This window comes from Drosophila albomicans, chromosome 2R, assembly GCF_009650485.2.
Source record: "Drosophila albomicans strain 15112-1751.03 chromosome 2R, ASM965048v2, whole genome shotgun sequence".
NCBI classification, from domain to species: Eukaryota; Metazoa; Arthropoda; class Insecta; order Diptera; family Drosophilidae; genus Drosophila; species Drosophila albomicans.
In genome coordinates, this window is record NC_047631.2 from 31,778,964 (window position 1) to 31,805,432 (window position 26,469).

The 26,469-nt window shown below is 41.8% G+C and overlaps 6 protein-coding genes across 8 annotated transcripts in view; 2 read left to right on the forward strand and 4 right to left on the reverse strand.

Annotated features, from left to right (window-relative positions):
- Window positions 1–1,568: 1,568 nt before the first annotated feature.
- Window positions 1,569–7,212, reverse strand: LOC117574979 (RING finger protein unkempt). Of its 3 annotated transcripts, XM_034259045.2 has the most exons (9): window positions 7,112–7,212; window positions 6,834–7,043; window positions 5,366–5,785; window positions 5,100–5,302; window positions 4,590–4,732; window positions 4,211–4,322; window positions 3,897–4,019; window positions 3,252–3,826; window positions 1,569–3,192 (listed from the first exon to the last, which is right to left on the reverse strand). In XM_034259045.2, the coding sequence occupies exons 1-9, from the start codon at window positions 7,171–7,173 to the stop codon at window positions 2,995–2,997; spliced, it is 2,046 nt and encodes a 681-aa protein (XP_034114936.1). In that variant the 5' UTR covers window positions 7,174–7,212; the 3' UTR covers window positions 1,569–2,994. The 3 variants fall into 3 exon arrangements, with proteins under 3 accessions (XP_034114936.1, XP_034114937.1, XP_051862559.1); XM_034259046.2 differs by lacking the exons at window positions 4,211–4,322; window positions 4,590–4,732; XM_052006599.1 differs by lacking the exons at window positions 1,569–3,192; window positions 3,252–3,826; window positions 3,897–4,019 and adding an exon at window positions 4,082–4,116.
- Window positions 7,213–7,733: 521 nt separating this feature from the next.
- LOC117573607 (uncharacterized) lies at window positions 7,734–11,751 on the forward strand. The gene is made up of 3 exons (XM_034256904.2): window positions 7,734–7,902; window positions 7,990–10,077; window positions 10,507–11,751. The coding sequence occupies exons 1-3, from the start codon at window positions 7,834–7,836 to the stop codon at window positions 11,749–11,751; spliced, it is 3,402 nt and encodes a 1,133-aa protein (XP_034112795.1). The 5' UTR covers window positions 7,734–7,833.
- A 76-nt stretch (window positions 11,752–11,827) lies between these two features.
- LOC117573609 (max-like protein X) lies at window positions 11,828–12,923 on the reverse strand (the record flags this gene model as incomplete). Its single annotated transcript, XM_034256907.2, has 3 exons — window positions 11,828–12,093; window positions 12,156–12,562; window positions 12,719–12,923. Coding segments are annotated over 3 exons (846 nt in total), but the record flags the coding sequence as incomplete, so codon positions are not given.
- Window positions 12,924–13,515: 592 nt separating this feature from the next.
- Window positions 13,516–16,709, forward strand: LOC117573608 (adipocyte plasma membrane-associated protein Hemomucin). Its single transcript, XM_034256905.2, has 4 exons — window positions 13,516–13,762; window positions 13,827–14,032; window positions 14,708–15,008; window positions 15,087–16,709. Exons 1-4 carry the CDS (start codon window positions 13,647–13,649, stop codon window positions 16,171–16,173), a joined length of 1,710 nt encoding a protein of 569 aa, XP_034112796.1. The 5' UTR covers window positions 13,516–13,646; the 3' UTR covers window positions 16,174–16,709.
- LOC117573610 (uncharacterized) lies at window positions 16,695–17,149 on the reverse strand. The gene has a single exon (XM_034256908.2). The coding sequence runs from the start codon at window positions 17,147–17,149 to the stop codon at window positions 16,880–16,882; it is 270 nt and encodes an 89-aa protein (XP_034112799.1). The 3' UTR covers window positions 16,695–16,879.
- A 3,289-nt stretch (window positions 17,150–20,438) lies between these two features.
- The window catches only part of LOC117574960 (dynein axonemal heavy chain 9), a 30,154-nt gene continuing 24,123 nt past the window's right edge, over window positions 20,439–26,469 (reverse strand). Inside the window, 5 exon segments of the mRNA XM_052006912.1 lie at window positions 20,439–20,764; window positions 20,850–21,044; window positions 21,099–23,870; window positions 23,942–24,108; window positions 24,197–24,335. Of these exon segments, the coding sequence (XP_051862872.1) occupies window positions 20,665–20,764; window positions 20,850–21,044; window positions 21,099–23,870; window positions 23,942–24,108; window positions 24,197–24,335 (3,373 nt within the window). The 3' untranslated portion in view covers window positions 20,439–20,664.

Here is a 26,469-nt window from a genome sequence, read left to right on the forward strand (position 1 = left end):
TGTTCTCTCGGTTCTGATCTGAGTTTAAACCGTTTAGTTACAGTATCATAATTATGATGATTAATTGTTATTAATGTAATATTACATATAAATTTGTTAAAAGTATTAACTAAGTTTTGAAACAACTAGTAGCAAACATTTCATTTATTGTACTAATTCTACGTAATTGCCATTTATTTCTGAATCCTGACCGACTTTCTTTCTTTTTCATAGAACTCTAAAGCTAACTACGATTAAATTTCATATTTTAGACATTTAGTTTTCATCTTCTTCTTCATTTGTTTTGTCATTTTGTGTATGTGTTGATGTGTGTGTGTATGTTTGTAGTTGTTGTTTCTAAATGGAGCTGGAGCTTTTATATGTATATTATATATATGCATTGTGGTTGTACATCAAGTTTTTTTTAGTTTAGTTGGTAACAATTTGTTAGCTTTTGTTGTTGTTGTTGTTCTTTTTGTTCTTGTTGTTGCTGGCGAGAGCTTTCATAAATGTATATTTTCATATTTTTGTTCATTCTTCGATTTTTGTTGTTGATTCTTTTTTTTTGTTTTGTTTTGTTTTTTTTTCATATATTTCTGGATCACATATTCAAGTAGTTTCAAAATCACATAAAGATCACTCTTACAGTAGCGTATACAAAATACATACATTTCCCATACAATTGTGTGTGTGTATATATGTCTTCAGTTTGTCAGTTGATTTATCAGTTTTTAGCAGTTGTATTTCATTTTGTTCATTTGAATTGTCAATAAATGATTCTTTTTTTCTTGCTTGGAAAGTGTTTTCTTTTTCTTTTTCATTGTTTTTGTGCTTCTAGATAAGATTTAGATTGTGTTTTATTTTTATTGCTATATGTTTGTATATACTTTGTGCCCAAATATTCAGAGTTTATAGGGTTATACTATAGTTTTCGCTTAGTTTTACTTTGAAAGATAGAGTGAGAGCTATTTAGTATAAGCATTAGATTTTAGTCGACACTCAACAGCTCCATTATAAAACCAATTGTAATCGCGTGTTTGTTTTTTTTTAGAATTTTCATTATCAATTGCAAATTGCTTTAAATTTTTTATTATTCATAGTTTTATAATTTGTTGTTGCATTTTACGGTAGCGCTATAATATTAAAGCATTTAATTTTAACACACATTAACATGCACATTTAATTATTGTTTAGTTTATTTCATTTATTATTTTGAATTTTGTTTTTTCTTTATTAATTTGTTTTTTTTTTGGCTACTACATACACACAAAAGCCTTTGCGCCGCTTAGCTAGTTAGCTATAAAATATATTCTCATATGTTTTTCAATAATATATATGTATGTATATAGATTTATTTTGTATGTGTATACCTATATATTGATCAATTTATTATTCACTTTTATTAATTTGTTAATTATGTTCAATAAATGCCTAAGTTTCTGCTTCTGAAATTCTTGCTTAAATAGTTTACTTTCATGCCCTAAGTGATCCAACTTGTTTCCGCCATTAGTTTAATAACTATTAATACGTTTAGAGTTCATTATATTAAATATATATGCTCAACTTTCGTTATCTTCATGCCGTTCCTATTTATCTTTTTTTGTTTTTAATTTGCGCAAAAAAATGTTGAAGACGGTTTTTACTTTAGCTTCGTTTAACATTTAACATCGACTGTTTTCTATTTGTATTCGCTGTCTTGTGTTACGATTATTGTTTAATCTTATTCATCACACGCTTTCATTTGTTGTATATATATATAAATATATATATGTATTCTTGTACCGCATTTATTGGCCATTCATATACCGTTTTGTATTTCTCTTGACTTCACATTGTTTAACTACTTTATGACCGGCTTTAAATTGGAAGCTTTTCATTTTATACAAAAAAAAAGATAATGTATATATTTAAGTTTAAAAATATGTTTGTAGCATGAATTGTACTTAGAGCACTAACAAAATCACATAATAAACTAGTAGAGTATAAAAGTAAAATACACCAAAATGATTGAAACATTTTCCAATTTGTATAGTTTGTTTGTTTTGTATTACAAATGTTTGCTGATTGCAGAATTCAATGAAAAAAATAATATATAGGTATAATAGCTATTTATTATAGTCCTTAGAATTATGATTATTTTGTGCGGTCAAAAAAGTATGTAGCTTTGATTTTTTTAAGTGATTCAAAGGATCCATCGACAAAGTCAATAAAATTCGTACTTTGCTCCGAGATCTCTCTTAATTCATTTCAATTCAATTTCATTTAATTAGCATTTGAAAATATCTAAGAAAAAAAAAAACATTAATACATATCTCAGTATGAATCAGTATCTGCAGTTTGAATATCGGCTTATAAAAATCACTGGTGGTTGTTAGTCGTATTGTTTGTAGTTTAAAAATTGTTTATAGTCAATTACTAAAAGTGGCTAGAAAAATTATACAATATTCTTCTGTATCTGTTTATGATATTATAAAAATTGGTAATTTGTTATATTAATACTAGTGAATAGTGACTGCAAGTGACAGAAACATTTAACAGAAAATCCATTGTGAAATTCGATTTGTACATAATAAAATGTCATGATAGCATAGATTAAAAAAAATGTAAAAGTAAAATAAAAAAGAATACAATTTTAAGACTAACACAAAATTAAATATGTAAATAATTCTTGTGGTATCCAAAAAACAAAATAAAAATGTGTGTGGTGTAATATTCAAGAAATGCATATCAGCTTGCTAAGTAATGAATTACATATTTTGTGCCTAGTAATTGCTAATATCCAAGATAATTAATTTGCATATAGATAAATATAAATTATATTAGTATGAATGAATTATCCACATACATATTATTCAAATATATATGTAAGCTCTGCGCGATATGCCCAGCCTGACATATTTGCTAGTCGATCAACATTTGGCTTACGATTAAAGTGTGTAGGTTTCTTTTTTCTCTCGCGCCAAATCAATCGGGTCCGATGACCCAACGATAATCCTGTTGCAATTGAAGCATGTCCTATGTGTGGGTTGTGATAACCGGTACCTGACAGTAGGGACACTCGGTGACGGAGCCAGCGCAAGTATTGCAAATGGATAGGTGATTGCAGGGCTCGAGAGTAACTGTGCGATTGTTCTCCTCGCATTTCATGCACTTCTTGGCATTCTCCAAATATAATACTTTGTCCACTTCCTCTAAATCGGTGCGCAGCTTCGACTAAAAGCGAATTAACAGTGGTAAACAAATGAAACTGAAATTACATGTGATTAACTTACCTGCAATTGCTTTAGTTTCTGAATAGATAAATCACGCAACTCGCCGGGCAAATTAAGTTGAATCTGCACTAAATCGTGACGCTCTTTCCACTCTACGGCCTCCTGCTTGGCCTTGTCGCGATGTAGCTCGGCAATCTTAAGCTTGCACATCAGTTCCTCGAGGCGAGCCGATAACTTTTGAACCTGTGCTGTCTTTGTGAGCAAATCGTTGTTCATGCGACCGAGATCGCTGTTATTCTGCGACTGTAGTGATTGTAGACTGAAAGCATTCTTGGCCGTATTAAGAGTGTTCTCGAACAGACTGTTGCCCACTGAGCTGCTGTTAATGTCATCACGTATGGTGTTCAATTCGGATATTCTAACTGATGGACTAATTGATAAGCCATCGCCAAAGGCTGGCGAGATGATGCGCGATGGAAAGAAGATGCTATTGCTGTCGTTCTGTGTGGCTGCCGACAGAGAATTGCTCAGTTTATTGGAGCCGCCATAAACACTGAAAAGATTGGCATGATTTGTTGGACTATAGGTGAGCGAGCTGCTGGGAATGTTGACGGCAAATCCACCAGAGTTAAAGTCTAAAAAAAAAAAAGATTGAAACAACAAATTAGCATCTCACGGAAGTGTCAACTTTGGACAATGACTCACCGTTTATAGAGTTACTTAGTGTCGTATTAGGAATGTTAATTGGCGCCGAGGAACGTGTTAATAAACTATTGTTGACCAGACTTGCCGACAGTGAGTTCTCGCGTGGATCATCCAAAGTACATGCTGCCAGATGAAGCAAGAGAGATAGAGGGAGAGAAATCGCATTATTTATATTGATATAGTTAAGTGTATAGATACAATTAGTTATTGCTTTTTAGCGCTGTCAATTTGTCCACAACCATCGTTGAAAAACAATGAAAAAACAAAAATGAACATCAATTGAAATCAGAATTGTATTTGTATTCTCTACTCACGAATGCTGTCCATTGGTAATGAGATATTTAGGATTTTGCTGGAATTTGTTGTATTTTCCAAAGCATCAACCAACATTTTGTTGGTATTATTACCATCAATATCATTTAATAACTACGAGAAAGAGATTAAACAAAAGAGAAACGAGGAATAGAACATGAGAGAGCAGAACTAAGTACGCCATGACTTGCTTGATTGATTGATTGAGATGCTGTTAGCTGGATTAGCTTGTGATCGGTTCGGATGGGATTTGTGGTGGTGTTTGTTTGTTTGATTTTGATTTAGGTTTTTAGGAGGTGAGTGATTGTTAGCGATTGTTAGCATTGATATCTGGACATAAACACACACACACACACAATCAGCTAATGGGATAATACGTACATTATTGCTCAGCTGCAGCAGTCCTGGTGGCAGCTTGCCATTAGCGACCTCATCCTGCACCTTCAAATCGGACAAGCCATTGGAAATGAGTTCGCTTAAAGCAATTTCGTGATCACGCTTCTTCTGATCGCTGACCACATAAGCTTTTGCGAGGCAAATTTGGGGGACAAAGCAGCGCAAAAGCGGTTGCGGTTTATTAATTGCATTCGCATATTGTTCAATTATTTCAGAGTACCAAGAACAGGTGTTGTATGTATGGGATGTGAGTAAAAGACAAACGAAAACACAGTTAAACAAATCACACATCCACATACAGTAATTAACAATGCCTACACTATATACATATAAATTCATTCAACTGATCTCCCACCCCAGCTATGGTTGTGGAAAATAGCGCTTAAAGCCCATTTAAATTAAAATAAACAATTAAATTTGCTTAGCTGTCTTGATGTTTACACTTTTTTATAGACAGTTGAGCAAATTTTAAAAGTTATGGCATTGAAAACTTACGTTCCACATGGGCAAAGGCGCAGAAGACGCTGCGTGGACAGTAGCCAGCCTGTTGGACATCGTTGCATTTGGTGGACTTGTAGATTTCCGGATGGAACTGTTGCTCGGTGCGTGTGTGACAATATTGGCAATTGTCGCTGGACTCACAGTTACCCGGCTCACCCCACTCCTCGCCATGCTTCACATTGGGGCATGGTGTGGACCTGTAAAAGGCATTCAATATTAATTCACTTCTATTTATATTTCACTCTACACTCATTACTCACCGGTATTTGTACTTTCGTGGCGAGCGACGCTTATCCTTGCTGTTGTGATACTGTGGACAAGCGTATCCCTGCCGACAGAGACGCGGAGGACGCTTGCACGGCTCCGTTTTGTAGTTGGCCAGCACATAGTTGGTATCCTGCCACTTGGGATCCTCGTTCATCAGATTGCGCTCCTTGTCCAGAGCATTTTGTGCATTGGTGCCGTCCAGCGTTATATCCGAATTCTGCAGTGTTTCCAGCTCTTTAATGTCATAGACCGGCGGACGTTGATCCTGCATGCCATGTGCAAAGGCGCAATGTAAACCATTTTTAACGCAGTAGCCACGACTGTCCGTATCGTGTACGCACATGCACGTTTTGTAGTAGCGTAAATGATAGCGACGCTCAGTGTCGCCGGCTGTGCGGTGTAGAAAAGGGCATCTGTGTGGAAGGGAGGAAGTCAGTGATACATTTTTCAAGTGACGCAGACAAGGACGGAGATGGAGACGGCAGCGCGTGTCTAAAAATAGCCCAAGCAGCCGTTCACCCAAACCCAAAAATATAAGAATAAAAAGCGGGGCGCAAACACACACATACATAAATGCATGTTTATCTACATGTGTGTGTGTGTGTGTGTGTGTGCAGATACAAAACATTCAAGTCTGGGTCAAAAGTGTTGTCGGTATTTCGCGATTTGCTATTGCAGAAAAACGGGAATTGCGTATTATTTTTGTTTTGGGTTCGCTTCTTCTTCCCGCTTTGCGCGAAGCTTTAAGTGTGAAAAGCTCTGCTCAATAACTGTACATTTGAAACGTTATTACTATGAGGATGCCGGGGGAAAACCAAAATAAACCGAAGGAAAACGCGCAAAAGCGAAACGCAATAAAAACAATGACGCACACACTTGTAGCAGTTACTACTGCGCATTTGTGTGTGTATGCATGCGTGTGTATGAGTGCCTGTATGTGAGCAACAACCACCACTAAGTAAAGCACATCATAGACAAGCACATTCTGATTAGAATTGCCGAGCAGCTCAATCGCTAAAATCACTTTCACTTTTTGCATTAGCGTGTTTTGTGGGCGGGCGACGGCGTCGACGTTGACCTCGCTGTCGTAGGGTGCGCCTACACACACCCCACTCACATAAACACTCTCACACAGACGCGCACTTTGTGTACAGACGCAATTGAATTTCACTTTTCAGCTAGACAACGAACGTTTCGTTGTTGTTGTTGTTGCCCCTCCCTTTGACCCGCACCAAAGTTTTTGTTTGTAAACACACGAAGCAAAAGAGAGATACACACACATTGCAAAGAAATAAAAGCGCAAAGAGGAAACGACAAAAATACTACGTCGTTGGCGTCGTCGTTAACTTCTCGCACTGCTTCTTCTTCTTTTTGTTCACACTGAGGCCAGACGACGCAATTTCTTGTTCCCCCCACAAAAATGAAATTGAAATTTTGAACTATATATGCATATCTACTCACTCATCGCCTTCGGGACAAATGCCTGTGGTCTCATCATATTTGGTGCAATAATTATCAGCACTATAATTAAATGTTCCATCACGTTTACGCACGGGCCGCCGACGACGCTGATTTTGAAAATGCCAATTGAAGCAAACGAATGGACGATGCTGATTGCATTTGTGCTGCAGAAACGATTGGCATTGTTCCACGCGAAATTCTTTCAGGTATCTGGACAAACAGAGAATATGCTTTAGTGAAATATATATGAAATGCACTATTTTATGTGTTTTATTTACGTATAATGACTGGTTTTTTCTTGGTGTGAAGATAGCAGTAGCTTGCTCGCATCGTTCGCCATCTTGAACTGTTTTTTCTCTCGTCTTTTTTGTTGCTGGTGTGGAATATCATTGCTGCCCTGGTTGAATAAACACGCAACAGCTGTTAGGCAGTTGTGCAGCCCTGTGTGTTTTTTATTGTAATTGCTTAGATTTTTAATAACTGCTTTTAACAATAAAAAATAAGATGAATTATAGAAAGTTTTTCAATAAAACGCAAATTATTTTAGCATTTTTATTTATAATTTAATCAAATTGCATACTCTTTCAAAAAAACAGCAACCGTTACCCTCCTATCGGTATCTTAACAAGCGTTGTGCTCTGCGGAAATGGTATATTTGTCGGCTTATCTCTTTGAGGCAAAGAAATGTATATTGCATCTGTACTTTAATAGTTGTTATTTTCAGCTTTAAGTATTAGTTAAAAAGTTCTTTGCTTTGTTCGCTTATAACTCGAATGAATCATCATCCATTCAAAACACCGCATCCGTTATGCGTCTATCGATAGTTGTGCAAACGCTTCACTTTGCGGAAATGGTATGTTTGCGTATATTTGTTGTCAGCCAATTGGTATATTTGAAATTTGCACTTGCGGTTACATTGGTGGCGATGTAATTTGTTATTAATTTATTTACTACGTTTTTTACGTTCGAAAACGGTTTTAGCCGTGCCAAATATAACCAAATGGCTACCTCAAAGTCTCTCGGCAAGAAACAAGCAAAGAATCACAGTGACTGCCTCTCCTATCTGCAAGTAAGCTTAACAACGAAAAACGCCGACTACACGTGTGTATGTATGTGTGTTTAATGTCCTTTTTCACTCCTTCCGACTCATTTTTAGTCACTGGGTGACGCCACGCCCAAAGAGGTGGCAGACAAGTTGGCCGCACAGATCGAAACAGAATCGCACAAATCGGATACGGCAAACATCAATCAGGCGGCGCTCAATGTCGCCTTTCGTGTTTATTATCACATTGTGCACAAATATGAATTGGAGGACGAACATTTTAAGGATTTGCCACAGTTGTTGACCGGCGAGCATCCTTCAGCTTTTCTCCAGCTGCAATCAGTGCTGCTGACAGAGCACTGGACATGGCTCGATCAGGAATTAATTGAAGCCAAGTGCATAGCTGCCATTATTGAGGCGCTGCAGCAGAACAGCAGCTGCCTGGTACCGCAATTGAAGGCCCTCAATCTGCTGGTGAAGAAGTTCCCCAAGCTGCAGTTACATTCACTGCAACTGGAACATTTCTATCAATGTCTACAGCGTCAGAGCCAGACGGGATCACGCGAGGAGACGTTGACACTTTATAACCATTGCTGCAAGCAGCGGGAACGGGCATTCTTCTATTTTCGCCTCATCGTGGAGTTCTGGCCCTGGACAAATCGCAATAAATACTATTTGCTGAGTGGCATACTCAATTCCCATGCACTGCCTGAGCTGCTGGGCGCAAGTGGACACAGCGAACAGGAGTTCTTCGCGGGATTGCGTCTGAGTCTGAGCTATAAAGGTTTGAGAGCAGCCAGCCAATATCCAGTGAAAAGTCTGAGCAACCAGCAGTCGCCGGAGCTGCTCGCTTTGGCCGTGGAGCTGCTGGTCAATGGCAGCGTGGCGGAAATCCAAAACTTTCATTCCCAGTGGTTTCTTCGGATTCAACAGCACGAGGCGCTCTTTCAGCTACTGCAGGCGAAACCAGAGATTGTAGAATTCCTGGTCAGCTCGGAGGTGGCGCGCTCCGCCAGTGATCAGCATCGTCTCATCTTGATATTCAGCATGTTTGCCAAGGAAATCAATTTGGCGTCCAAGCTGCATTTCTTTAAAATCAGCACTGAACTTTTGACCAATTGCAGTTGCTTTGAGACGGATGCGCAGCTCTTGATCTTCAAGTTTCTGGTGGACAATTTAAGCAACTTTGCTGTGGAGGATTGCCTGGAGTTCTTCTACAACTTCATGGAACGACATCGCGGCGTGGAGAGCTCCGAGTTTCGCAACACAATGCTGGGCAAGATGCCCAACATCATAAATCACACTGCCAAGCATTTCAACAAGGCGTTAAAGTCCGATGGAGTTCTCGCACTTGCTCAGGATATTAAACGCTTCTTTTGCCAGCTGCAACAACTGATTGAGCTGGACATGCGGAGCGACGTCTATCAGCCCAAGATCTTTGCGCTTAAGCTGATGGAGATTTTACTTAAATCGCTGTACAGCGAACAAGTCACAAAGAATGCCAAAATGTGCAGCACGCAACAGAATCAACAGCTCGGAGCTTTTCTCTTGGATCAGAGCGTTTTCGAGCCGCATAAAATGGCTCAGCTGCTGTTTGATTCCCTCAACGATCCGCAGGGTTTCGATGATGCCTTGGAGTTGACGGTATCACTGTTGCTGCAGCTGCAGCTAGTAGACAGCTCGCAGTGCTTAGAGCGCTGTCAAGGGCTCTGCTCCAGCTCGGATGTGGATGAGTGTTCTCTAGTCTCGCTTTACGCTCAGCTCGCGGTACGCAGCTTCAAGGATCAGCAGCCAGCTAAAGATCTTTATGCTGCTTCGTTGCAGCAATTGCGCAGCAATCTTGAGAGTTTCCAAAAGGATCCGTTGCAAACAGCGAAAGCAGCTGGCGGACATCTTTTTGGGCACATTAGCATACTCGATGAACTGGTTAGCGGTGGCAGTCGCCATCTGGAGGCTTCGCTGGCAACAACTGAGCTGTTGCCGCTACTTGAGCGCATTCTCAATATTGTGCTCTACTTTCTCAATGTGGCGAACGCGCGGCGAGAAGAGGCAGCAGCTGCTGCAACTGTCACAGCTGCCAGCTTTCAGGACATGGAGGAGAGCTTGGAGCTGCTGGTCAGCGAGAGCGCCTACGAGGCAGGAGCGGAGGAGGCGGCAGCCTGTCGCAAGTATTTGCTCATGAGTTTCTGGCTTACACTAAAGGTAAGTCGATTATCCTTAATATCTGGTTTTATTATATTTCTTCTATAATTATTAATTAGTTTATAGTTTATTTAGTTAAGTTGATCAGAGAATGAAACTCACTTCGGTAATTTAAGACACAAACCATAGCTTGTATTTCAACCAATGCTTAACGAAGACACAAACCTAAAGTATCTTTTTTACATTATTTCAAGCCTTATTATCATCATAAATTTCATAATTCTGTAATTTGTATTGATTCTTTTATAGTTATTGATTAGTTATTACTTTTTTTTATTTAAATTGATTAATTGTTTAGTTAAGATACAACCCATAGCTTGTTTTTCAACCAATGCCAACCAAAGACACAAACCAAAAGCAACTTAAGTTATTTTATGTTTGAACTTGAAAATAGCAAAACTAACAAAATAATTTCTCCTCTTTTTGTAGGCAATTTGCGACTTGGCTACAAGTGTGGGCTGCAATTTGCTGCTCGCCACTGAGGAGCCTGATTATGCTGCATTACAGCGCTGCCTAGACATCAATGTGGCGGTGTTGACGCGCTGTCGTCATAAGGGAGCCATCGAAGCTGCAGGCTTGAGCATTGGCAAGTTGACGCGCAGTTTGGCCAGCGAGCAGGAAGGACTCGAACTCCTGTACAATTGCCTGGAACGCGAGCTGCTCTCGGATTGTCGCCAGGTGAGCACCACACGACGTGGTGCCGGCTTCTCCATCATGTTTCTGCATGTGCTCAAGAACGACAACACGCGTCGCCAGCTGCTGCATCGCGCTGTGCAACGCATTCTGCAACGTCTTCAAGAGTTGCCCGCCAGTTTACCAGATGCCTCAATCAATCATGATCGCTGGGAAGCACTCGCCTTGCATTATCTCTGTGTGCTGGTGCGAGACACTGAACTGCGTCCTGCCATGTGCAAATACTACAACGAGATCATGATGGTGGCCATGGCACATATTGACAACGCGGAGTGGACCATTTCGAATGCGGCGCTGCAGCTGTTTGGCGCCAGTCTGGGCAAACTTGTGGGTCAACGGCAGGCCACCGAGTTTGAGACGAAACTCGCCTGGGAGCCGAGTGAATTGAACTATGAGGAGTTGGCCTGTCTGCTGCCCAAGGCGTGTGAGCACATGCTGCAATGCTGCGACAGCGCACAGATCACCACCTCCTCGATAATTCTGTTCCTCGGCTTCCTCAGCAAAGTGGAGCATCTGTGCACCACGGGCCAAGAGCAGCAATCGACGCATTTGCTGCTGCGTTTTCGACGCCTCAGCTGGCGTCTGTTGCGGCACAACTGTGAGCAAGTGCGTCTCCTTGCAGCCAGTTGCTTTGTTCGTGCCCATGAGTTTCGCTGTGATCTGCCGATAGCGTTGCTGAAGAGCGCAAAGCTGGCGTCATGCTTGAAGGATGACAATTTCTATGAGGGATTGCTGTACACGTTGCACGCAGGTGTGTTGAAGCTGCAACATGAGGCACGTCACGTGTGGACAGCGGCGCAATTGGAGCACTTTCAACTGCGTCTGGTAGAAGCGTTGCAAGTGAGATCGGAGCATGTGAAGCATTTTAAGGCGTATACACTAAATGTGCTGCTGCAGTTGTTGCGACTTTTAGAGGCCACAGAGCAGGCAACAATGGTGCAACAGCTGCTCGAGGAGCAGCAGGAAAAGTCAATAGGCTAATTATTTTACAACAACTAAACGACGCATTTACTATTTTGTACGCAGTAAATCTAGCAATGAAAGCAATTTACCAAAATGACAACTAACAAACGTATTTTACTTCTATCTTCAACTAAAGCCGCCTTCAGCAGTTTCCTGATCCATTGCCTGTTGCTGCTGCTGCTGTTGCTTCTCTTGCGTCTCCTGCGCCATTTGCTGCAACGTGCGACCGAGAATGTTGCGCAGAATGTGCGGCTTGCAATGCTCCTCCAGCCAGGGAATGACGCCGCTGGTTAACTGCTTGAAGCTATCCATGGGTATGTGCTGGAATGTGTCAAACATTTCATCGAGTATGGCCTGGAACTGTAAAGAAAGAGAAGGAACTTAGAATGTCTTTAAAGTGTGGTCTTGAATGCTTTGCTTACCACTTGAAACTTAGCCTCGTCTGTGAGACGCGCTTCCTCAGGTCCCGGATTTGCCTGCTGATGTTGCAGCATCGTTTCGTAGCCATTCTGTATGATACGCAACGCTGTCACCTCTTTTTGCAGTGCAGCACTCTCATCTTCTTGCTTCAATTTCTGCTGATTCAGATAGCCAATGTATTCAATGGATTTCTGCAAGATCAGCGCTTTGCTTAGCTTGTAACCCGACGAATCGCTGGGCTGGCAACGTGGCACCAGCTCTTGCAAGCTGTCATAGCCCTTCTTGATGGCATCACGTCGCTTCTGCTCCGCCTGCGTGTGCGCCGAGCGTCGTCGTTCCTTATAGCTAAGCGTTGAGTTCGAGTTCGCTGCCGACGAGTGTCGGGCATCACCGCTATCATCGTCGTCATCTGCGCGAGAGAGATAGACAGATATAGTGACAGGGCAATGTAATAAAACACCATTCGCTGATAGCGCGTAACTCAATGCCAACGTAATTATCAGCTGCTTTTGCTTCATGCTTCCTAGCAAACAAACAAATAGCCAACAACAACACCTGAACTTACCAGAGTTGTGGGCCGAGGAGTTAGGCGTGTGTGTGCTGCCAGCACTGCTGCAGCGTGAGTAGTGTTTGCCACCACCAAGTTCCTGATCTTGCTCCATGTTGTAGGCTTCCTCCTTTGCAGTTAAATTGTCGTTCATGCTCAACTGCGTCGTTGCGTTGTCCACACAAAAACAAGAATTACAATAAACAGTGTGGCCGCAGCGTTGTCATGCAGAATATACCAAATTAGCCAGGGCTGCACAATGCACGACCAGCTGTTGCTTACAATAATAACGTAACAAAATTGACGATTATAGCAAAATTCAAAAAAAGGGTATACTTTCCTTTTTTTTTTAAGTAATTTGCATTTAAATTCGTTATTGTTACGAATTCACAATACCTTAATTAAATATGGCGGCAGGTCGATAACACTTCAAAATAGCGTTGCCACTTGGTAGCAGCGGCAAAAGCGTCTTCACGGTGACCTTGAAAGTGACTGCAAATAAAGTGATTTACGACTAGATAAATTATCTATGTTATCGCAACGATAACATCATTTGCTATTTTAATTGGCTACATTTGTTACAGATAGGAAGAGTGAAATACTTGCTGCAAAAGTAAGTTTTCTGAATGCTAGTATTGTTATATTTAAGTTAGATAAATGCAATTTGTTGCATTTGATAAACTTGTTCAAACAGACGCGCCCCAAAGTCACGGTGAAGCAACTGAGTCACAGCTCATATCAATAGTCTATCCAAAGGCACGGATTAGATATTTGTTTGGTTTGCAGCCCTGCTTTGTTGCTGCACCGGCACGATGACTTTTACGTTTTCGTCGTATTGAACTTTGCCGTCGTGTCGCTTTTTCTTTTAGTTCTTGTTTTCTCCGGGCTCGCTTGCTGTAACTTCTTTATATATTAACTCGTCGAGCAACAAGGGAAAGCATCAAAGATGGGTCTGCTATACGCGCTGCGCGTGAGAATCATGAATTTCATGATTTTCTTCTTGATTATAATCTTGTTGCCGGGTTTGCCACCGCGTACAACTTTCCCCTACAAAGACTTCATGTAAGTAGGCGTTAAGTACAATGAAATAATACTAGATAATGCTAAATGCTATCTGACGCTGCAGTGTGACCCCGCCCAAAGAACTGAAGGGAGCCCTGGAGCCCAACTTTCACCTGGAAGGAGCTGAGCGTCTGCTTGAGGGTCGCATCTACGGCCCTGAGCATTTGATTGCGCGCAACAACGAGATCTACACGGGTCTCCACGGCGGTGAGATCATCAAGATCACTGCCAACCATGTCACGCATGTTGCCAAGTTCGGCCAGCCTTGTGGTAAGTTTAACAATGTTGTTGGATCCCTAATATAGTGAGTTGTTTTTATATAAAACAAGTACTGAAGCTTTAGTTAAGAGTTTTCGACTTTGAGACTCTCGTTACCCATTTTTAGAGCATAGAATATTCAAGAAATTTGGGATTTTGTTTTGTCAAACAAAACTTTACTAACTTAGATATAATAATAAGTACTTTATATATAATCTTCAAAATAAAAAACTAATATTTTTATAGAGAGAGTTTTAGCATACATACAATTTGAAGTTAATAGATTGAGTTTTAGCTAGATTTTGTGGCTTAAAAACATCTGTTAAGATGTCTTGAGAGCAACTGCATTTAACTTTTTAACTTCCAGGTTTATTATACGATCTTAACGAAAGTTTTCCGAAAAAAATTGTATTACTGTTACTCATGTGTATGCTATAATAATCCACGCTCTATTACAATCTAGGTCACAAAGTTATTAAAAACTAACCTATGGGTACTAGGTAGAAAAACCACACAGAACAGAAGGCATTACTCAATCCCAAAGACCTTACTTGTATTGTTTAAATTTATTTGTACCTTTTTATTATATTTAAGTTCAAAAGTAAATATTAGTCAGGAGAACAAGTCTTCATGTTTATAGATTATCTTAAATTAAATACATTTCTTAAACCCGAACTTCTCTTGCAGCTGAGAACTTTGAGGAGTCACGTTGCGGCCGTCCACTTGGCTTGGCATTCGATACCTTGGGCAACAATCTGATTGTCGCCGATGGTTACTATGGCTTGTGGCAAGTGGACTTGACAACCAACAAGAAGACTCTGTTGGTCTCCCCGTCACAGGAGCTGCCTGGCAAGGATATTTCACGCCCAGCGAAGATCTTCAATTCGGTGACAGTGAGCAAACAAGGTGACGTCTATTGGTCGGACTCCTCGTCGGACTTTTTGATCCAAGATCTGGTATTTACCTCGTTTGCTAATCCATCGGGCCGGTGAGTTCATTTCTAATTGCGAGAAACCGGTTTTCCAATCACTTCTTTCTAATGACTTTCTCTCTTTTGTTTTCTCAGTCTATTCAAATACAATCGCGCCAAGAATGTGAGCGAAGTGCTGCTGGATGAATTGTTCTTTGCCAACGGTCTGGCCCTCAGTCCCAATGAAGACTTTATTGTGGTGTCCGAAACTGGCGCCCAACGTCTGACCAAATACCACCTCAAGGGACCCAAGGCGGGACAGAGCGAAGTCTTTGTCGATGGTCTCCCCGGTATGCCCGACAATCTGACGCCCGATGCTGAGGGTCTTTGGGTGCCTTTGGTGGTGGCCGTTGATAGTGAGCATCCATCATCGTTCTCGCTCTTCTCACGCTTCCCAAGCGTGCGTCTTTTCTTGGCCCGCATGCTGACGCTGTTCGAGCTGCCTTTCCGCTACCTGGATCAGGTGTATCCCAACAAGTTCTCCAAGCGCTTTGTGCACTTCATTGGCCATGGCGAGAGCATCATGCTGTTCACACCCAAGCGCACAACTGTGGTTCGTGTGGACTGGAATGGCAACATTGTGGGATCGCTGCATGGCTTCGACAAGAGCGTGACGGGAGTTTCACATGTGCTTGAGTTCCAGGATCATTTGTATTTGGGATCGCCATTCAATCATTATTTGGCACGCGTGAAGTCGCCTAAGGCATCCAAGCAGCCAACAATCAAGGTGCGCAATGTGCGTGTGGAGGGCGAGGGATTGGAGGCTTCTGTGGGAGCAGCACCCACAACTACAACGGCTAAGCCAAAGGCAACAACAACAACCACTACTACGAAGAAGCCAACAACAACCACGACAACAACTACGACCACAACAACTACGGCAAAGCCAGCGACAACAAAGGCGCCTACAACGACAACAACAACCACGACTACCAAGAAGCCAACAACAACCACGACAACAACAACCACAACGGCAAAGCCAGCAACAACCAAGGCGCCAACAACAGCTAAGCCAACGACAACAACAACAACAACCACACCGAAGCCGGAGACAACAACAACCAAGCGCACAGTGCCAAAGAAGCCAGCGCCAGTTGAGGAAGAGATTCCCGTGGACACGCAGCCACCACAGAAGGAGAAGCTGAAGGTGATCAACAAGCAAGGAGCACACGTTGAGCTTTAAACAACATAACATCAACAACACAACAACATCAACAACAAAAACAACATTCACAAGCAACATCAGTTCAAAAGATGTTCTTAGTTATAGTTTTGGCTAGAAATTTCCCTTTAACATTTAATTTAGCAATGTTTTTGCTTGAAGACTCGACTCGGTTAATTGTTTAGTTATTTGCTATACCAATTAGCTAAATTGTAACTAGCCAACACTCTCCTAACTGTTAACTTATTCACTGTGGCAGCAGTGGCAGCTTCTTATATGTCGCACAATTTGCATATAATTATTGTGTTTTGCCTTTGTCATTGCCAATCGAAATTGAAATTGTCATTTAATCATTAATTCCAAAAAAATGCTCTTTCACTATAAATGAAACATTCCAGCTACTATTTTTAGTACTAACTAGTTCATTGCAATTTTTCGTACACATTTTAAACAATGTCCCCCCCAACTCACATAAAAAACGAACATTGTTAAGCAATTAATATAACAACTATTTTTGCAAAACGAAGAAAAAAACAATTGGATTTTGTTGTACTCGATTCACGATATCTTTTTTTTCTTATTCTTTTCTTTTCATTGGCACTTAAAAGTAAAAATGTTTTCTAAAAACAATACGACTTATAATATTAAGGTATTAAGCATTAAGTATACATATAAATAGTGAGTGTATGTGTTTGGTTCAGACTGAGAATAAGTTGCCCCCTTTGCTTTAGCACTTGGGGCGACTTGGCGGCTCCTTGGGATCCGTCCAGCTCCAGTCCGAATAGTGAATGCAGCGACCCAGTTCCTCGGAATACAGCTGCGATTGCGGACAACGTTGGAGGCGAGCACGTGTTCCTTGCTTTTCGCACACCCAATAGGCGGTGGGATCCCAGAAGTTGCGGAACATGCGATTCACTTCCTCCAGTCCCTGGCAGCCGGGTTCGCCATTATGGTCGTAGAATTTCGACTTCTGGATGGGCAGATGTGCGGTGGCCATTGTTTTGAGATTTCGACTGCAAAAGTGTCAAAGAGGAAATTGTAAATATTTGAGAAATTTCTAAAGTATATAAATAGTTCAGCTGCAGGCAACAGCTAATTTACGAGACAGTTCAACACTATGTATTAATATATTCATCTGTTCTATTGTGCTTACCTCTTGCTTTAGATTTGATGAGTTCCTTCAAAAGATTTCCGTTGGCAACGAACAGTAGAAGAATTTCTAATGTCGATGTTTGCCGTTTCACAATTATTGTGCTTCTGATTTGTCATACCGAATCATTTCCCGTTTAAATACATTTCGCATGAAGCGAAGCGACGCCGACAACGTCGACGACGACGCTGCGAACTTTTGCTGCTGCGGGAAGAAGTGAGCAAGGGGCGAACGCGGGGTCCGGTTCGTATTAGTAATGTCTGGCTATCTGGCTGGCTGGCTGGCAAACATTGACGCGACGACTGAAATTTTTATCTATAAAAATTTTTGCGCTGAATTTGCTAAAAAAAAAGCAACAAAAAAAAAGATTTGCTGCCTTGATCTTGAGGCGAACGCATTGGTCATCCGTTCACTTGGACTGTGTCACGTGTTTTCTCCGTGTTCGGGGAATACGCCAAGCGAACGTCTTTTGCCTATTGGCATAATGAGGCCAAACATTTGGCAAAAGCGTGCTCAACTGACTGCCAAATACCCTGTAACTCGATTATTGCCTTGTAATCATTACCAATCACTTATTACTCCATCTGACATAACAGCCGCGAGTTGTGACGAAAGAGCAAGTGGATACCCCGCTAACTGGCTAAAAATAGCTACTATGATAAATTTGTATAACACTTTGAAGTAATGAGTGCGACAAGTGGTGAAACAGCATTTAAAAAGCGTGTTATTGACTCGGAAATACCCTACAAAAACATACATGGCAACTGTTAGAGTAAATAATATTTCACAGAGTGCGGGAAGTGGTGAAATAGGTTTGGGGAATGTAAGTGACTGACTAAGGGATACCCTATCTATACTTTTAAAATAGAAATATAGTATTTATTATAAAGGAGTGGGAAAAAAAGTAAATAAGAATAACAGATTATTTATTTTCCATGAATAATGCAGGTTACTTTTTTTTTGAATTTACAAAATTAATGCAGGTAATTATTATTTTTTTTCCATTTTTTAAATACTGCACAATTTAAAAAATGAAAAAAATAATAATTACCTCCATTCATTTTGTAAAATCGATAAATAATAATAATAAAAACCTGAATTATTTTTGTAAAATCAAAAAAAATAGTAAATCTATTATTCTTATTTACTATTCTTTCCACTCTCAGAGTTGAATATAATAAATACTATTTTTCATTTTAATTTTTAATGTTTTATTATTAATTTTCTCGATCTTTAAATTCATGAATTTGTTGATTATTTAAATTCCAACAGTCCAAAGATTGTTCATGACGCTGTCCGCTTTTATCATCTATTGATAGAAGGAATTAAAATTCTTAGATTAAACTTAGGGTATTTGTTTATTTGCCTTCAAACGCTTTAGTGGAAAATTTAGGGGCATATACCCCAAGAAATGCACTTTCTCAGCGTATAGTAAAGTGCTTGGCACGCGGCACATTAATTTATAGTGACGACAGTACTCACAATCTCAATGATCGCGCAAATAAATGAAAGCAAATAAACAAAGTACATAAATGTCGCAATACTTGGTTCGCTATGTGCGCAACCCTTTGCTTCGAGTTCATATCATACAGAATACCCTATATCGAACCATATCCGATCGTAGGGTACAACTGCTTACCGCTTAGCAACACCACCTGAGCTATGGAGAGACAGAGTCGTCGGATGCCTTTTGAAAAGGGGGCAAATAGCAGGGCACAAAGGTTATTTGCGATGGCGTGTGATTTTTGTCTACTCTCGTGACGCTGGCAGCTTTGCAAATTGCGTAATTAGACAGCACACAGATGCCACCCATTAGGGCTTAGCACGTCAGATTAATTGTGGGGGTCTAATCACAGCCAGAGATCACGCTCACGATGTGTGCTCCCATTTCAACCGTCTATGGCGAGCCCCCCTTTTTTTTATTGCATGCCAATTTTGCCTGCCTTTTGCCGGTAATTTTCCCCGCGACGTGTGTCACCTTCTCACGAATGGAAAGAAAAAAAAAAAAAAAAAACTTGTCTCTTATCGCAGTCCAAGACGCAGACTATGTCGGGGTAGTCGACGTCGCTTTTGGGTTTCTGAACTTTCATTGATTAGAGGCGGGCGGATACACGTGATCGACAAATGCAAAAGAAACGGCAAAAGTATTTGAGTTTATTGTTAGATTGCGTCAGTTGGGGCATAATACTCGTATAACGTATGGTAATTATGTACGGTCATTAATGCACACGTGGGCAGCGGCTGGTTAAAGTCTCGGCCCCACAGCGCTTAACTGGAACTCACGAGGCGTATACGTATTATTCACATTGGCGATAATTGATTAGCGTTCGCAGGCGAACTATAAGCTCGTGCTGCCAATTGTTTATCTATAAATATTACAGTGTGAGACATTTTTCAACAAAGTAAAGGGCAGGGTATCTGCCGATGTCGATGTCGATGTTGATAGCAATCACAAGATAATGCCGCTTGTGACAGTTTACATTTTATTTGCCAGCAATATAATAATTACCGAATAAAGACTGTCTGCATATTTCGCCTTTGGCTCTTAGAAGTCTTAATGTTGGGGGTAATTGTGGTGCAAAAGCAAATGTGTAAAATCATTCTGCACATTTTGCGATTTAGTTTGTTTTTCTTGCCAAACGAAAAGTTTTATTCATTCGTAGAAGACTTTGCGGTATTAGACTGCTTTTAAATTTCATTCAGATTATTTATTAACCACACAAACTTGCTTAAAGCTTTATGCATTAATTTCGTATTCAGGAAAGTTTATTTTATTGAGTAACCAGAAGAGTTTGTAGCACAGAAAATATTACACTGCTCAACAAAATTGAAGAATAAAGCATTACTTTTGTAAAATTTCATGTTGTTTGAGTAGTATTCTTAAATTTTATATATAACATATAGTAAATTCTGCTTATTAAATTGTTGAAAACGTTCCAATTTTTCTTTTATTTAATCTTAAATATTTTATGTATTCTTTGGTATATAATATTTTCTTTATAGTTAAATTATTTTTCGCTTTCTAAGTTCTACAACATGTATGGTATTTGATTTATATTCGTATAATATAAAAGTTTATTGCTTTTACCTTGAGCATTATTTTGGTGCCAAGCAGAGTCTATTTTTGTGCGATTATTAGCTGCGTGGTTTCTTTCTAAGCGCTTTTGTGCTGAGCTGTGTAATTAGCGCTTTAATCAGCCGAGAGTTCACGTGATGCGCTTTTGATGATTGCTGTCCATTTCAGCGGCTATAAATAAAAAGAACCGCAAGGAAACGCGTCACAACGCTTTAATAGCTGAAGCTGATGCCAACAATGGAGAAAGGGCTTTTGTGTGGGAGGATGCCTTTCACTTGGGGTCGCTCTATGGCTGCAACAAAAGGGCAACTCCGGCTAATATCCATTTTGCTGGACGGTCACGCGTCTTGAGGTTCAGTGTCCAGACGTAGGTGTTGCCACGCGACCTGCAATGCCAAAGGTGATTACAGATTAGGAGGCATTAACTGTCAGTCCAAGAGCGAGAGAGAGAGAGAGACTTGGTTCATTCACCTGGTCTTGTAGAGCGGACACTCGTAGACCCGCTGCAGCTCCTGTTTCTCCTGCACAATGGACTTGATGTAGATGACGGGCATGGCGCAGAGCAACTCCTTGGGATGCAGCGCCACAATGGAATTGAGCTGACAATCCCAGCTGGCGCCATCCAAATACAGTTCGTGCACAAAGGCGCCCTCTAGCGGTGGCAGACTACAAGTAAATGCTTATTAAAGCCACACACAAAGGTTAAAGTCTTTCACTTACGTGACATCATCCTTTTGCTTCTTGGTCACATCACAGCTGATGAGCATGCGATCCAAGGGTAAATCATGTTTCCTGGCGCTCTCCTGCATAATGGCTGTTAGGAAGCTCTGGGGATTGAATAATCCTCCCAGCCAGATGGCGCAGGGTAGCTTAAAGTCATTCAGCCAACCCGCGAGTTCCTTAATGCGATGCAGCAGATCAGCAAACCAGCCCTGAAGTCCCAGCATGCTGGGGTAAGCAAGCTGTGCCCAAGCAGCGGGCACGTGATCATAGAAGATGGCATAGTCCAAGCGTTCCATTTCCTGTGTGATGGTCAGTTCACCTTTCAGTCCCAGCATGAGTTCTCTCAGGGATCGTTTAATCTCCCGTATCAACGCATTCATGCGTTCGCATTCCTGTAGAGCAACGACCACAAAAGGCGTCTTGCGCTCCACGCGATTCAAAAGCGCCTGCAGGTTGAACTCATCTTGCAGCTTGTCCAGAAAATCGTCAATCATAATCTTGACCAGCTCCTCGCGTGGTGCACCGCAGTGTGTGCTCAGCTCCGACTCTCGGGGTTGCAGCTCGAAAATGGTGCGCAGTAATTGCTCCGAGGCGCTGGTGAGGAAACCAATCTCCGCATTGGGATGGAGACCATAGAGTAGCGGTGATTCCTCAGGTAGCATTTCAGTGATGTAGCTGTGATAGCCTTCAAATTCTAGATTAGGTGGCGCCGGGAAGCCGGGACACAGTTCAAAGTCGCCATCAATGAGATCCTGCTGCAGTAGCTCCTCCAGGAATGTCTGACAGAGTCGTCGATCCCAGTCGTCGGTGATGTGGCCGCCGTACATAATCTCGCCAAAGAGATAGCGCAAATCCTCCCAGGGTATGCGATTGCTGCCCTCCAGATAGTTGTGCAGCACATTCGCCGAGATGGTCAAATCCCCCACATTAAAAGGATAAACTTTATTCCAGCCTTGGGGCCCGAATTTGCGACGTTCGCCGGCCACCGCATGGAAGTAGCAGAGGGCAAAGAGTATGGACTTGAACTCGGCCTCCTGAGTGCATGTCTCCAGAGTTTCCTGCGAGAAATTATCCCAGGCTTTGTGCAGATTGGCAGCCATACCAGCTGGCGGTTCATTGACTACTTTTAGTGAAGATTCCAGTATTCCCTGGGGAATCACGTGGTACTGCGGATCGGGAGCGGGTTCTGCGCTGATGAACAGTCGGAAGTTCGAGTCCCCTTGTGTCTCCGACTGCAGCACAATGCGCTCGATGAGCTTCTCTAGCGTGGGTAGCCAGTTGACTACCAGGTGAATGTTTTGCAATATGACCCACTGTTCACCTGAGGTTAGAGCCTGTTCGATGGCTTGCTCCGCGAGTAGTTCTTGCCCCTGACCCAACGAGATGTTGACCAGCGTACCAACATCGGCATGAAAGCCCTGCTGCTGGCCATAACGCTCCACATCGCGAATGGGATCAACGCCTGGGGAGAGTATAAAGAAAGCAGGCGTGGCGGCATTCAACTCCTTGAAGATGGCCACAAATGGAGGCGTTTGCACCTCGGCATAGGCTTTGCCCATAGTTTGCTCCACAAACTGAGCCATGGCATAGGTCATGCGATCTGGACGCAGAGCACGCACAATGCACAGCTTCTGGAGCGGAGTGCGATGTTTCCACTCGCCAGGGAACTGTTCGCGTTCTGGCGTATCGCTGGACATGAATTTGCGCCAACGTTTCGTGTAGTTCTCCATGTCCTTGTCGATGCCATAGAAGTGTTCGACGAGTGCCAAGGATTTGATGCCGCCCCAGGCACTGCGACCCACAAAGTCGAGCGGGGAAAGCGTATTGGGATCATGTGGATACCGGAGCAGGAAGTCCGTTTCATCCTTGGCCACTTGCTCGGCGGCAATCATGATGCGCAGCGTCAAGTGTGAAGTGAAGGTCAGTTTGTCTGCCTCGAAGAGACCACGAAGAGTATAACGATAGGTTTGTAGGGTAATCGAATCCACGAGGTGCAGCACCCGCTTCTCGAAGTTCTTGCAGTCGGGAGCCACGGCAATAGCCTGGCGAAAGACATGCATGAAAGACTTCAGCGAGAATTTGTAAATGGGATTAATACGGTTCAAATCCGTGAGCACAAAGTAGAGAATGGCAGCGCGCTTTGCTGCCGCACGATAAATGTTGCGAGTCTCGTCGATTTGCAGCGTTGTCAGATGCGCCTCTCGCACCTTGGACTCAATGTCGTCCACGGTGCGTTTGGTGTTCTCCAGATTCAAGACGAGAGCATGATCATCGAGCACGTTCTCGCCAGCAGAGGCCAATCTGGCCAGCAGTTCATCCTCTAAAGCTTTGAGTGAGATTTTAAACATATTTTGCTGCAGCGTGACTTCGGTTTTCATCTGCTCCAGATCCGGACGTTCGATTTTGACCACTTCCGCTAGCAGCTGCTCCTCGAGGCCATCCGGTGTGACGGTAAAGTTAATGAGCGTTGTCTGCGCCTGCATTTCCGGCTTGTAATGCGGATTGGCGAGTTTCGTGTGCAATATGAGACGGAAATTCGGATTGAACTCCATTTCCTTTTCGCCAATGCGCAGATAGCGTCCCTTTTTGATCAGGGCCCGACTGAGTAGCGGCTCCAACACCGTGTCCATCGTCTCCTCGATTTGTTCAATTAGCACGGTGTCGCCGCGCGAAATGGACTTTTCCAGTGCCTCGAGAAAGCCGCGTTGAGTGAGTCGCAACACCACCAACGAGGCGCCGAAGCGACTCTTGATCCACTTAATCCCTTGACTGCACAAGAGATAAATGTTAAATGAGAGAGAGTACTGTATATTCATACCTCATCCCTTGCGTCCACTTACAGCTGCGGATCTATCATCAGAGGCCAGCGTGTTGAGTGCTGCAATATTGTCGCATTCTCCGTGGACATGCCATCCATGGGCAGACCCTCATTGTTCCAAGTGGCAATTTGCGCGTCATCCGACAGCAGCGTCAATGGGTCGACGCCCTCCGTGTGCGGTATGTGGGGCTGACAGAGTAGATTGGAGTGGAATGGAATGGATAGGTGTAGTAAAAGAAGGTGTCAAGTTAAGGTCAAGCGTATGACGTGTACTCACATCCATTCTGCGAAAACTGGGCAGCCACATCTTGTGCTGCAGCTCCTCGCGGTAGCGACGCGTGAAACAGCCCACGTACGACAGGAACGAGGAAATTAACAGTATATCACCGGGCAGAGTGCCAATCTTTGCCTGTAAACTGCAGACAACACCAAGAGTGGAGCAGGTTAAATCGAGATCCCAGATGGAAGGGGGGAGTATTAATCCCCTAGCCATGCTTAACGCTAGTAAATTTGCTTGTATAAATTACAAGTGCTGCAGGAAACTGAAGGTTGCCTGACGACGTGCAGCCATTGCATTTGAATAGACGGGAAATTGAAAAAATAATAAAGCTGACAAGAATACACAACGAGGGCAGCTCAACCTGTTAAGTATCATTTGATTTAAACAAAATTGATTGCATACTTTAAAGCGCCCAACGAAATCCTTTTAGAGACATCCTAAAAGCATGCTGCAGATTTTTTGTCTGCTTGTATTGCAGTGAATTTAAACCGCGACATACAAAAAAAGTTCAAAGCTGTTAAAGCTAAGAAAACTATTTATTGGACAAAGCATAAGGCAACTCTTTGAGGCTCCCTCGGCAGCTGTAGCTGCTGCTTCAACTTGCCGGAAAGTTTATCGACAACAACAAAAGCAAGAGCAACAGCAACATCTTGCTGCTTGAGCTTGGGCATCTCCGTTGTCTTTGCAATTGAGCCGTGTACTTAGTTGAACAAGTGGGTGTATAAATTATTAGAAATTGCTGGATGCCAGCAACTATTATTGAAATATCTGAGATGGACACGAAGAGGGCGGCTCGTAATTGAGCTGCAGTTAAGCTACGTGACAAGGGGCGAGGATAGATGGATGACGGAAAAAGAAGAAGACGAAGTCTAACCTTTAGAATGGCTTAAATGATTTATGTTTAATGCCTAAACAAATTTAAATGCTTGTAATTGAATAACATAAAACTAAGCAAATACATGCCATAAATGTCTCAGTGTATGGTATTGTATAAAATAATTGTTTTTTAAGAAATATGCAGTTAAATGTTGGTAAAATACCTGTCAAGTGACACAAGAGCATTCCCATTCAAACACAAACACACACACACACAAAATATATATCAAAAGCAGCTTCGCAATGCCAAAAAAAATAATAAACCATAAAACAACACAAGCTCCAATTCGGTTGTGTTTCTGTGTGTGTGTGTGTGTGTACATATAAAGCCATAGTCAAATAGAAATTTATATGCAAGTCATAACGGTTCACGCACAGACACACACATACGTAAATGCAAACGCACATGTAAACACAACAGAGCTGCAACCATACAATATTTTCTACCAGTTTTTACAGCTGCTCTATTGTTGTTCCATATCACTCCTTCTCTCTTTCTCTCTCTGTCTCGCTCTCTCTATGCTTGTCGAGTGCAAATTATATTTTCATAAATATTTGAAAATGCTCTCGTAGGAGTAAGGTTTTTCAATTTTGACATTGGGCCACAGCAAAGTCCTCGTATTTGACTGAGCTTCATGTTCAACTGAGGCTGTTGCTCCTTTACCAGTGCATTGTAAGCATATTACTTTCCGAGTAGTTTGCTTGACGTATCCACTCTGCTTTAGGGACGAAGCCAGCTCAAGTAAGCTATGCTGTCTCCGAGATCCTTTCGACAGTTTTTATAATTCAATACGGTGCAGCACACACACATGCACACATAACGAGCAACTGGCATTTGCCTTCTGGCGATTGCAGCCAATTGTGTGCGGCCGATTGAATACGAGTACATTTACTATATGTGTGAATTTTGCAGTTATTTTGATGCCAAAGAATTGCAACCTGAATACGGTGCATACATGCATACATATTCACATTCTAGCTTATCCTGTTTTAGTGCAATACTCTTTCACCTTGCACGCGCACTCAATTGAATTTCCATTGTAAATTCTGTGGAAAGCCCAAGCCACATGCATATAGTACATACATAGGCCATAGGCCAACGGCCATGGTCGAAAGGTGCTATTGACATTTATGTTCTATTTCTATTTGCATTTGATTAGATTTGGGTAAACGCATTCGAATACATAAATGTGTGTCGATTATGAGCAGATGACATTGTCACATAAATTTCAAAGCTCAATTCAATTTAGCACGTTTACCCACACAGCCTGAAAGTATGCTATGAAAAACTTTAAAGTCCACAGCAACGAGCAGCAACGCAAAATATAAATTATGTTGCATACTTTTCGGAGCTGAGTTTAAAGGGTATACTTAAGTTGCACACAAAGTGGAAG

Excerpts from the sequence above, each read along its gene's own strand:
- LOC117574979 (XM_034259045.2), bottom strand. The coding sequence starts at position 7,173 with ATGGCGAACGATGCGAGCAAGCTACTGCTATCTTCACACCAAGAAAAA. Across the intron at positions 7,044-7,111 it reads GAAAAAACCAGTCATTATAC|ATACCTGAAAGAATTTCGCG; the intron begins GTAAATAAAACA and ends CTGTTTGTCCAG. Across the intron at positions 5,786-6,833 it reads ATTTGTCCCGAAGGCGATGA|ATGCCCTTTTCTACACCGCA; the intron begins GTGAGTAGATAT and ends CCTTCCACACAG.
- LOC117573607 (XM_034256904.2), top strand. The coding sequence starts at position 7,834 with ATGGCTACCTCAAAGTCTCTCGGCAAGAAACAAGCAAAGAATCACAGT. Across the intron at positions 7,903-7,989 it reads ACTGCCTCTCCTATCTGCAA|TCACTGGGTGACGCCACGCC; the intron begins GTAAGCTTAACA and ends ACTCATTTTTAG. Across the intron at positions 10,078-10,506 it reads GTTTCTGGCTTACACTAAAG|GCAATTTGCGACTTGGCTAC; the intron begins GTAAGTCGATTA and ends CTCTTTTTGTAG.
- LOC117573608 (XM_034256905.2), top strand. The coding sequence starts at position 13,647 with ATGGGTCTGCTATACGCGCTGCGCGTGAGAATCATGAATTTCATGATT. Across the intron at positions 13,763-13,826 it reads TTCCCCTACAAAGACTTCAT|TGTGACCCCGCCCAAAGAAC; the intron begins GTAAGTAGGCGT and ends CTGACGCTGCAG. Across the intron at positions 14,033-14,707 it reads CAAGTTCGGCCAGCCTTGTG|CTGAGAACTTTGAGGAGTCA; the intron begins GTAAGTTTAACA and ends CTTCTCTTGCAG.
- LOC117573610 (XM_034256908.2), bottom strand. The coding sequence starts at position 17,149 with ATGGCCACCGCACATCTGCCCATCCAGAAGTCGAAATTCTACGACCAT.